Below are 12,877 nucleotides of genomic sequence, written 5' to 3' on the forward strand. Positions count from 1 at the left end.
AAACTGTCTGAAAGGTTGAAATAATTTCCTTAACTTGCCTTGAATTTATGAGCAAGACAAGTTGCCTGGAAGTGCCCAAACTGTTTGTCCAAAGATCTCTGACTGGCTTCTACTACCATTGAACTTCCAGGTAGGCTATGATAGCACTCGTTCAGAATAAAGGCTTTGCCATATATCATATTAGGCATTGCCCTAGAAGTATTTAGTGAATAGCTTTTATGGGAAACAACCTCTATCCGCTGCTCCCATACTCTGCTAGGAATTATGGGGGGTTAGAAAGAAGGGAAGTCTTACTTCTGTTCTTAGCACGCTTACTCACATACCTTCAAAATCAAAGTACTAAAATTAATTTATAAGTAATAATTTGAAGTGAAATTGACTTACTTTAATTACATTTAGTGTTATATACTGTGGTGCATTACTAAAAAAAATACTATCAAAAATGACAAAAATCCATGCTTAATTTAAGTAGGCCAATTACTTTAAGTGCTGCTACAGTCAGAAAAGTGATTCAAGGATAAATATGAGAACACACAATGTCATTTCTTCAATAGCTTCCAGATCAAATTCAATGTAAAAATCAAAAGGTCATATTTTTCCTCTACCCCATAGCATCACAAACTCCCTGTGGGACTTGAAGAACTTGGCTGAATTCTTTCCTTCCTGGCATTCTCTCCAGCAGCAATGATGATTATACATTATGTTACAAGACGCACACTTTTCACAGGAAAGTCTTCGTATTTTCCAGGTAGAAATTGAAGATTTTATATTTATCTGGAGTCTAGACATCCAGTATTCTCTAGCTGTGCATGAATAACCAGGTGGTGCGGAATTTGTGTAGAATAAACGCTCAGAGGATTCTGCTCCTTGTTGGATGAAAAGGTGCTTAGGCCCAGTCTATTCCTCCCTTTATCGTCTTATACAGCAGCACCAATGAGAGAGGTGTCCAAGGATTCCATCCCCAAGTCATTGCTGTTGCAGATTGATGACCATAAAGTAGTTATGTTTCTCTGTGACTGGCTGCTTGAATTCTATACATCTTACTATTCAAACACAGCAATCCCAATTCAAGCTTCTTTGCAACAGTTCCAGCTGGGATGCTCCAACAACTGAAAAAACCCAGGTATTTTTAATAACACATGCAAACTCAACCACACAGCACATGCAGAAAAAGTCTAACACTTTCTGGTAGAATCAGATTTGCTGAACGGGCACATACCAAGACATGTGCAGTTTGTTCAACACTTCTCAAGCGCCAGATTCCCTGTATTTGCATTAAACAAGGCATGCTCGCTGGAGAAGCCTGTAGAGAAATATGACAGCCCTAGTGATGCAGAAGTGGTCGTCTGATAGCTGAAATAATGATACAGAAAGCAGAAGATATCTTATGTTATATTGACAAAAATAAAAAAAAATACTTAAAGACAAAGTAAAGCAGGTAAGACGAAAGTAGCTTATGTGCAAATGTTCTACTTTGCTTTCGTTGTGACAGCCAACGCTTCACATCACAACTGATTTGCAGTGTTACACATGGATTGTGTAAAAGCATGCATTTCTCAATTTTCATTACTATATTCCTTTGCAAATTAAATAATTGCAAGAGTAGTGGCCTGCACAAAGGGACCTTTACAAAGTAGAGACCATTCCAGGATCAATAGCTAGTTGTAAAACTACGGACAGCATAATTCCTGTAATTTCCAATCAAGGGTGAGGCCCTCGACAGGCAGGACTCAGAAATAAAACTGCCATGGAACTGCTGTAGGAAACAAAACTTCCCATGAAACTCATCACATTGAAAATCAAGTTATTTCTATATAGCAAGATTCATCATTAAGCATTCAAAATTAATGTGGCATCAATGATCATAATTAAAAAAAAACCCAACTCTAATCTTAAAAAAAGAAAATTAAAATTGAAAATAATTTCTAAATCATTGAATTGTGGGCTTGGGTTTGTTTTTCTTTTTTCCCCTGTAGGAACAAAGCTCCATAGGTAGATTTGAAAGGTCCAAAATTCTTCAAAAGTTTCTTCTGTAAAACTTTTATACAACACTTTTCTTAACCAGACAACACCCACTTATTGACAACAAAAATTAAGAATAAAATATTACAGCTCCCTTTCACAGGTCTAACACATTTTAATCGACAAAACAGAGTCATAAAAAAAACTGGTTTGTCTTAATTTTGTAATGGTATGTGCGCATGTATGTAGGAAAGCGGAGAGAGTTGATATAACTACAGAGACAAAGTGTTTGTCAACAGTAAGATTAATCTAGTGAAAACATAGCCATTACTCACATTTCTCTTCAGAAATATGACTTGGTATTCCTCATTGTTTTCATTTTCACATCCAGCTTCCAAAATCCTCAAATCCTTCTTCTAACCATACATCTGTTTGTTTGCTCACCCTAGAAACACACTTTCAACTGTTTAGTACTCAGCCTCATCTTACTGTAGGCAGCACCTACTCCTTTTAACCTATAGTCATTTTAGAGCTTGGTAAGATTCTTTACGAAACTTGCCACGCTACCAATTTTTGTGTCAGAAAATGTGATTACTGATGCCTCCACACCTGGGAGGTCAGCAAAATAAAACATTAAACTTCCCAGCAGGCCTTTACACACTGATGCAATATATGTAGAAGCACAAAAGATGCTCCTGTAGAGGAAAAAACAATTCAAAACATATCTGCGCAGCTGAAGCTTTTTAGGATGACACAACAGATCAGATTTGCATTGCAGGTTCTTTAACGGGTGGGTAGACCTACTTCCACAGAGCACCATCTGACAGCCATAGACAAACTTAGGGTCAATTCATATTTTTCCCCAGAAAATGAACGTCAAATACTATGATTTAGCATGGGATTTTCAAAAAGACATTTAAAGTAAAATAATGCATTTAACATGACCCTGGTCCCTTGAGCTCTTACTGGAATTGCCTTATTCCTGAATGTGCCACTTAATTCTGTTGCGTAAAGAGTTTCTAAAGAAATTTCAAACACCAGTTCAGTCACACTGGGAGGAAGGTTTTTATTTCCATTTCACAGATGGGAAAGGGAAGCATACAGATGGGAAGGAAAGCCTTCTCAAGATGACATGGCAAAGAATAGCACGGATGGAGAGAGGGCTCCCATTCTGGCCTGGAGCCCCAACAGCTCTACAACACATCAGCAAGAGAGGAGATTTGTCTTATCTTAGCTATGACTGCCTTGAATTGCCATAGCGCCTAGCCATCATTTTCATATCAGGCAGCAGACTCATCAGCAGAAAGCTCCCATTGTGATCAATGGGGGTAATATTTCTGTGCATCTTCTGAAATTATGCACAAACCAGAAGTGAAAGAAGTAGAAAAACAAGGGCTGAGTCATGAAGATGCAGTATCTATATGAACCCTTATCTTTTCGTATACAAATACAAGAGAACTATATGGACATGTATCAACTGACCTTTCCCCCATTGGTACTGCTCAGTAGGAGAACAGTGTATCATCCAGAAGAGTTTGAATGCTGCAACTATCAAGTCCGAGATCTTTGAAAGGTCACCTTCTCCAGAACCAAGCTATTACCCTTTTCTTGCTATTGTCCAGTTCTTCACCATAAGTGACAAAATTTAAAAGCTGGTTTTACATTAGGTGGAATGCCACAATTTGTACCATTTCTGTTTAGCAATCTCTTTCTTTAAAACTTCCGCATCTTTCCTGTGAAATCTCTCCTTTTCTTGTTACAGAATTTAAGGCATTTTAATGGAAACGACCATATGCTTTCACTGAAGCTGTGCATACAGATTTCTATCTGTAGTTCAGTGTAAAACAAGGCATATATTATTGTAAGCACAACAATATTAAGGGGCTAGTTAGGCTGTTCAGTGACTACTCTGTATTTTTAATTGCCAACTCTGTTACTTTTCCTTAATTTAGCCAGTGCAGAAATTATAATCCAAAATGTATGTCTGATAAGGAACAAGTAATTCATGAGGTAAATAATTTTCAGCTCCAGCGTAGCACAGCATTACTATAAAAATGAGACTTCTTTAAATTGTGCAATGTTATTTTGTCTTTTGAAAACCTGACAGTTTCCACAAGGAGGACACCAAGGGATTGGCTGGTTTTTAGAGATCAGCAGATGGACAAATTAAAACATTACTCAAGGGAATAGTATAACTTCCAGAGAGCAGGTAGAGAAAGACCATTTATTACTGTAAACCACAAAAGCCCAGTGCTGGAAACTCTCCGTAATCATAAACATGTGTTCTTCAAGTGACCTCCCTCCTCATGGCCAGCAGTCAACTCCTGCACATTGAGTGGGGAAGTGCGGCTGGAGATGCGTAAGCACAGCTCTGCTGAAGCTAATTAATGAGGGCAATGGACACGCCCTGGGAATCAGGCTGCTGTTCTTGAGCTCAGCGTGCAATATCCTGGGAACTAGGTTATTTATCCCCTATTCACCGATGCCTGCCCAGAGCTGGCAAGGTTCAGTTGGTTTCTTTATGGAAAATCCTCCCACCAAATTCTTATGAAAAAAATCCTTCCAGTGAAATTAGTGTAAGATGGTTGTCGCATCTGAGAGGAAGAGGAGAGGAAACAGCATGGGCAGCTGCAGTACGCAACACACTCTCTACTGGAAGAAGCAGAATGCCTGGGCCAATTTTCCATCCTCTTTTAGTGTCTGTCTTTCTGGTAGAGACTGAAAGTCAGTCTGTGGTAAATGGAAAAGATAAATTTGATCATAACCGAATTTACAGAGTATGTGATTTAAGATTTTCAGGATTTGTTACTGAGATGTTAACCCTTTGCAGAAAAAGACAAAGAAACACAGATGCACTACTGGAATAAGTGATACCAAGTTTGCTACTAGAGAAAATAGGTGATAACAGTTTGTAAATAGAGCATCTGGGGTGTTACCAGGACCAGAATTCACAGGGGTTGAAAGATCCCTGACTTAAGCAGTTTTGGAAGGTTAAAGCTACAAATCAGCAGGAGAGAAACAACAGTAACTATAAAAGGATGTTTGTAAGACACCCTTTTAGGATTTTTTTTTTTTCATTCTTAGAAATAACAGTTAGAATAATTTTAACTTTTTAAGCCCAATCCTCCACTACGTAGCAACTTTCTCATCACTACCAGAAGGCCACCAAAAGAATACCTACCAAGCACTTTGTGGTTTTTGCTTTCAAAACATTTACTTGTCAAACATTACATAGGACAATAATTACACGGCAGTTTATTTGCTAGGTTGCTAGATTTTTGAGTCTAATGATTAGCTCTACAAATATCATGGCAGCCTTCTCATGCTTAAAATAATTCTACATAATTAAAAGGATGTTACAGCCTCAGTTGATTTCCCACTTAAAATCACCCTCATCATCTTCAATCTGCCTGTTGAAGAAACAGCAAATGACATCTCTTAACAACCGAAAACAGAAAGCTGCACCCAAGACTTTCAGAACTCATTCAAGCTCAGGATCCTTTGCATAGCTTTTTTGGTTTGGGTTTTTTTTTTTGTTTTGATTTGGTTTTGTTTTGGGTTTGTTTGGTTGTTTGTTTGTTTTTTTTTTAAACCAGGAGTAGCCCAACTTCAAAACCAAAGATGTTATTTCTCTCTGATTCACGATTGAAAATCCATCATTATATAGGGAGAATGCAAATAAAGATCTGTTTTGCAGTTGTGGAAGACTATGTATAAAATCTAAACTATATGCACAGATACACATAAGATTATTTTTCCAACTGCAGTTCAACCTTAACTTCCTTTCTTTGTATTCTGTTCATAGTCAGTCACCACACCAAAAGCTTATGCATCACATTTTAAACCAAAAGTGTTTGCAAGGTTTTAAAACATGCCACAGAAAATTTATTTTCCCCATTACAGATCCTATATCCATTACAGATCCTATATCCTAAGATGAGAGTGCTGAAAATACTGTGAGTTAAACATATGGAACAGCATTCATATCAGTTGAGAGGGAGGGGCGGGGGATAAAAAAAAATTATGCACACAGTTCCCTTTCACTCAGAGAACTTGGCACAATGAGAGATTTATTTTTTCATTGATTCTTTACACCCATCATAAGGTACTAAATTTGCTTGGGCAGAGACTCCTTTTCCTCAAGTTTCAGCCCAAAGTAAAAATTTTGCTGAAAGAAATGCATCAGATGTAGTGAAAATGCTAACTCTATCTTTTGATTTAATGCCAGGAAGTATATCACTGTGAAATTTAATCCAAATGGAGAATAGCGTGAGGAAGCATGTGAAAAAAGAAATAGTAATAGTTATTGTGAAAATTAATTTTTAGAGAACAGTACTCAGCTTTGATAGAAAGTGTTCCCTGGGAATGGGTAGAGGCCGTGTTGAACTTCCTTGCACAGCTACGTGACCACTGCCAATCAATGTCAACACTTTATTAATATTTTACTGAAAAAGTGTGAGATGATTCAAACTTCAGCTGTCTTGGTAGGTGTTGCTAAGCAACTTTGCTGCTTGTCTGAGAACTCATTTTCACAGCAACCTTTCCTTCAAACCAAAGACCTGCGTCCACTTGAAACACTTTCCCCTTTGTCAATGAAGAACCCAGCAAGTTATATTCCACCCCTCCCTTTATATTTTCCTCTCCATCTCCCAGTTAAAAAGAAATTAATTTAATAGTGTCTGAAATTCTGCACTTTACTTACCATAATCACTGTCATAAAATACTATGAATTTCTGCCACCGCAGTTCAGTGACCAGTTTCAGCATAACGTCATTGAGGCGGACCGGTGGTCGGGCGGCCAGCGTGTACTCCTCCTCCTCCAGGCTGGGGTTCAGGTGGCAGGCTGTGCGTGGGGAGCCTCCCATGTTGCGCTGTACAAAAAGATGTGGGATGTGCATGGCATCCGTCAGGGACTGCAGGGCGTTGGCCGAGGCACAACCAGTGGATGTCACTAAGGCTAAGATCCCCAGGGTCATCAGGTCACAAGCTGGAGAAGACAAGAAATAAAGCAGGGTTAGAACAAGCTCAACAATTCCTTCGACCAACCTAGATGCTAAGAAGGGAACAAGACAGGCTTGCCATTAGTACAAAGCTGAAATAATTTATATTCCGGTATGAGCTGAAGCCTTTCAGAGTTAGGTCCTGTACCTTTACAGGAGGAGACAGTATCTGCAATCTGTACTGATAAGGCAAAGTTGTTTAGAAAGGAGCCAATGTGGATGGAGATTATGGCCCTTGTTTCAGGTCATTCCTGGTGGAAGCAGGAACTGAATTCCCATCTTTTAAAACCCGCTTGGTTGCTTTCACCTCTTAATCTTTGTTGTGCACATTGGATGAAGACTTCGGACAATAAAGAGCAATTTCACTTTCAAAGATTAGTCTTATACAAAAGAGTTTTAAAGGATTTTTAATTGATGAAAACACATTCACTGTGTGTCTCAGAGCAACAAAGAAACAACAAAAGCACTCGTTAGAACAAAGGCAATGATTAAATGAATGACTAAACAATTATTAATAACACCGTAGCTGTCTTTAAAAAGACCTGGAAAAGCACATACCATTTAAAAACACAGCCTATACATTTGAGCCCATCTGCTTTTGAGAATGAAGCGTTAGGCAAGTTTGAAACACAGGCCATGCAGGTTGGGCAGCCCCGGGCAGAGCCCTCAGCCTTGCTCTGCTGCTCAGGACAACCGGCAGCCCTCTCGCACGGCTCGTGAGGTCTCCTCGAGTCCACCCAGGACTCCTCCAGGCAAGACAACAATTCAGCTGGGCTTGGAAAACGTTTCCAGCCAAGACCCCCAGCTATAAGTCAGCAGCTCTTTAGTCAGTGGTGGTGGTAAGACTGTGTAAGACTATAAGGCAGCTGTTGATGCCCTTTTTTACTAACGCTCTTGAATAAGCGGCAGCAAAGTTGGCCCCTGGGAGCTCAGCAGAGCGAGCGCTCGTAGGTTAGTGCTGCACCAGCCCTGAGGGCCCCCCAGGGGCACTTGGTGCTTCCTACTCCTCTCCTCTTTTGCAGAGGGCTGGGGACGAGCTCAGGGTTTCACAGTAGCTGTTTCAGTCCCCGAGCAACCACCTGCACAAGCACAGCCTGCCCAAAGGAAACCAGCCACTCTGCTTCCCCGGACAGAGGCCCACCATAAGAAAGCCAGACAGGAGGTGACTGGAGATGCTCCCCAGTCCTGCTGCAGTCTACGTGAGCTCGCTAACAGTGGATAAACGAGCGAGCCCCTCCAGGACAGGCAGAGTAGCTGAGCAGGAAATTCAGCTTCCAGACGGAGAGGGGAGGCTGCCCGCACTGGCGCGTCCCCCTACGAGGTGACTGCCCGGGCACGCGAGCGCGCAGGCTGCCCACACGTGTCACGTGCTGCGGGACTGCCGGGTCTGGTAACGCAGGGTAGGCATGCTGCCACCCTGGTACCGACCCGCCGCCTCTGATCTCCGGTGGAGGCAGAGAGGTAGAAAAATGAACACAATGTATTAAAAGGATTTATCTTTCCTCCTCTAAACACTTTTAAGTATATCTCCACTTTCAGAGGCCGAAAAGTCAAAGGGACTGGACAGGTTATGAATAATTAGTAGTAATTAACAGTTAATTATCAATTAATATTAATTACATAAAGCCACAGTAATTAAATATATAAAATTGTTTCTAATGCAACCAATGAACCATTTCACCAAATATCTTCTTAGACCAGACAGAAAATAAATCTATTTCACTTTGATATGGGATAACAGAAAGAAAATGTTTGATCTCTATGCACAGAACATTCAACATGTATCCTAAAGCAACAGAGAAAGATGAAGTGCTTTTAAAATTATTTCCTTGATGGTCTTTACAATAAACATGTGTCTGCTGCATCATCTAAATTTACTCTGTGTTGATTATAGTTATATGAAATTGTTCTTTGTTTTTCCTGAGAGCTGACCTGATTTAACAGCAGGGAGGCATTACATTTGCCAAATGGGAGACCCAGGTTCGGGAACAGATTTGATTTCCCAGGCTTCTTGCCAGAGAAAACTGAACATGTCATACAGGTAATTTATTTAGTCACAGTAGGGGAGGGAACAGAGAAGTGGGAACAGAGGGAGAGAACAGCAGAGCTGAGCTATAAACCTCCGCAGAGATCACCAACCCGCGAGCTTTGCTGTCATCGAGGGTAAGAGAAGCAGGCCACACAGGGCTGTAGAAGGAACAATTTACTTGCAAAGCAGACAGAAGGAGAGAAAAAACAAAGCCCTTTCTGATGGGAGGCTGCATTCAGAGAGTCACTTATTTGTGGAATATAGAGCTGGTCACCAGTTGTATAACAAGAGATAACTTCATTCAGCTGTTGACACGAATCAAAAACTACTCACTCACTAGCAGCAAAAAGACCAGAGATACAACAGACCACAGCAAATGGGCCCCCTTATCTCCCAGCACAGCCCACCACAGCTGAAATATCTCAGCAAAGACTGTTTTGGTTGAGGTATTGTCCCAGTGTTTTGTAGTTTGTGTCAAAGGGTTAAAATGAAGAATTAATCAATACGCTTCTACATTCTGATACTTTGTCAATTGATTATGTTCTTCCTGAAAGCATACGCTACACAGTAAGTGTTATCTCCTCTTGCCTCTCTGTTTTGAGATAGTATAGCAGCCAATGAAAAACTGGAATGACTAAGGAAAAAAGGTTTCATATTTTCTTAATTGCTTTCTTTAGTCAAATTACAGAATGTGAAACAGAACATGTCATATTTCCAACATATAAAAATACAATGGATTCCAAGAAGTTCAACCTCTCCACACTTATTACACTGAAGGATGAGAATAAGCTTTTAGCTTATAAAGAAAAGTATTACTTTCTACATGAGTAACACAATGGGGAACAACTACATAACAGACTCCAATTCATTAAAAAACTCATTAACTCTTAAGACATCTTGAAATTCTGCAGCAAGAGAATGTTCAAGGATTATAAAATACCAGAAGAAAACTCTGGTGACAATTTTTTAGGATTTCCCCCCACATGCCTGTACTTTCTTGTATACAAAACTTTGACATGAGAAAAGATGTGTAATTTTCTGTTTTATTTCATACCAGCTATGGATTTTCAGCAACAATCAGGCATCCCTGACTATGTAACTGAGTAAATCACTAATTCTGTATGTCAGTTGCAGCTTCATAAGCACTCAAAAGAACCTACAATTTTTGCACGTGAATTTCATAACCCCTATCTTGATTTTCCTAAAGCTGAAATACAGCGATTTGAAGTGCCTTGGTTCATGTCAACCTACTAACATAAGGGAAAGAGGAATCAAAACACCCTGAGATTTTTAGTGATCTTTAATTACTATAGTTGTAGTTAAAACAATTCTATATTGTTATAACTACGATGTTTTCATATTTATTTATCCTGTAGATATATTTACATAGATAATTTCAAGAAATAATGCTTTTAAAGTATTTGTTCCACAGATAAAAAGACACAATGTTCCAGCAATCATGCCTCCAGATTTCACTGCTATATGAATAGTGATAGTTACTAGTTTACTGTGTGGAATGCCTTCATTACCATTAGGCTGCATTTTAAGAGGATACCAACATCCTACAAACCATACAGTAAGAAATGTGCATGTTAACATGATGAAAACATGAACATCACTATACCTAAAGAATAAATCTGCATTCATCTATTTGAGCAGATTAAATTATTTCATGGTGGTAGTTCATCAAGGGCCTCCATCAACAGACCATCTCTCGAGTTTATACTTGGATTTCATTGAAGTTTCCCAAATTATTGATTAATCCAGTTTTCAGTTATTTTAGTGAAGTATCTCTCCTAACCTATTCTTTTGAAGGCTGTTTTCAGAAACTCCCCTTTCTACATCTGCTTGACATTTTATATCTTGAACTGTTATTTCCATTACAGAGTTTCACAAGACACTGTCTGCTCTATTCTCCATCTATTGCCTTGGTTTTTTCCATTTAGTGTCTCCGTGTTATCTTTGTCATGATGTTGGCAGAAGTAACACAGGTTAATATATTTTGGGCATCTTCTAACATCCTTTTGTCTAACTTGACTCTTACATCATAGCAATATATACTAAACTTTTCTCTCATTCTGTGACCCACATCTCTAACTCCAGTCATATCCCATTAAGACCACACTTAAGCCTGGAAGAGCAGCTATTATTTTTCAGACTGCACCTTATCCGTTTGACCTTTTTAATCAGTGGGACTCCTCATGGCACACGAGATGATGCAAGAATTCTGCTCTGCTACAATCATGTTTAAGGTCTTGCTCTTCTACCATTGCCTTGTGTATTGCCATCCTATTTCTGAAGACAGGTGCGGAAGGCAAAGTCCTGTTTGGGCACCATCTTCATAGGGATATTTGCATTAAGAGCTTTAGCTCAGATCTCTCTGTAATTAAATCCCTCTCTCTCCAAACTGCAGGGAATCAAAATACTCCAAGAGAAACTGTTATCTTGCTCCTGGCAACATGACAATCTGACCATCTCTCAGTCTCCTTTTCAGTGGTTTCCTATCATTCAGAAAAGGGTAGAAACTTGTTCCTTTGTTTCCACAATTATCAACAGAGCAGCTGCCACTTTAATTTCGGATCTAATAATATACCCACCTACTGGCATTCACACTGCCTCTTCAAACTTCAATGCCTTTCTGTCTCTCACTTCTGTGTATCACTATAGCTGGTCCTACCCACTTTGGACACCATCTGATCACATTTGATAAATCCTCTCTGAATTGTTTTTTATTTTTACTTTAATTTTTTTCTTCTTTTTCAGTTTAACTAAACCTTAGGAGCTCTTTACTGCACCACAAATGGAGAATCATCCTAATTACAAATAACTTGCATTTTAAAAGATCTCACTGTTTGAAAATTGAGAGGTTGCTGCCTTTTTGCTTGGAAAGATTTTCAAATGAAGGAAGAGAACTTCAGATCTGGCAAGAGAATGGAAATCCAGCCACACTGCATATACCTGTATTTCTGATGTAGTACTCTGCAATGAAATGATTAACAAAGTTGGCACTTAAGTGTTTGTAATTAGGTTTCAAAGCTACCATCCTGCTGAGATGAGGGACTTCATGCTTGCCTTAGTACTATTGTCTCAGTCAATCTGTCAGAAAACTAATTTTTCACATTGTTTATCTTTGAAAACCAGTAGCAAAAAAAAAAATTATTATTAAAATGTCAAATTCCAGAGAACACAGCAAATTCGGGGGGAGGAGGGGAGGGGAGGCAGGAACGGGCAGGGAGGAAAGGAATCTATTTCGGGAATCTAAATCCTAATATTCCATAAGATTATCAAGGCCTGTAATTTATTCTGTTGACTGTGTATAGTTAGCAAATATACCAACTGGCATAGCAAGTAGAATATCATGTGCTATATACAAATAAACACACAAGGAACTAGCTGTTGTATTATTCATGTGTACAAAATTTAATCAGCAATTTCATTCTTTAGCCAATTTATAGATAAACAGATACACATAACAAAAGTTTTGGGTGAAACACTAGAGTAGCGAAGAGTTAGGAGATAAAAATATGTCAGTTCAGAAAGCTGTTAAGCTGTATCTTTAATCAAGATTAAGATCTTTGGGAAATGCATCCATAGAGATATTCTTAAATTAAATGGAAAAAGTCCTCCTGAGAGGTTTGTCTGGAGCACTGAGATGAGATAGAAAGGATGACAATACAAGGAAAAAGACTGCAGCCCACCAAGCAACAATTCAAAATCAAGAGGATGATGATACAATTCCTTCAGCTAAAAACCAAAATAACACAAACCAGAGAAGTGAGCATTTTCACACATATCTAAACAAAACGCAAATATTTCTGCTGTAGTACACAAGAAACTTCTATGAAGGCAGGGGCACAAACATATAGCTAATTCAGTCACACAGAAA

The 12,877-nt window shown here is 39.0% G+C and overlaps 1 protein-coding gene across 2 annotated transcripts in view; it reads right to left on the reverse strand.

The window, feature by feature from the left end:
* The window catches only part of GRID1 (glutamate ionotropic receptor delta type subunit 1), a 542,454-nt gene that overhangs the window by 311,729 nt on the left and 217,848 nt on the right, over positions 1–12,877 (reverse strand). For both annotated transcript variants that reach the window (XM_075154298.1, XM_075154299.1), the window contains exon 3: positions 6,665–6,949. In XM_075154298.1, coding sequence (XP_075010399.1) covers positions 6,665–6,949 — 285 coding nt within the window. The remainder of the gene's footprint in view (positions 1–6,664; positions 6,950–12,877) is intronic.

This window comes from Calonectris borealis, chromosome 7 (genome assembly GCF_964195595.1).
Source record: "Calonectris borealis chromosome 7, bCalBor7.hap1.2, whole genome shotgun sequence".
NCBI lineage: Eukaryota > Metazoa > Chordata > Aves > Procellariiformes > Procellariidae > Calonectris > Calonectris borealis.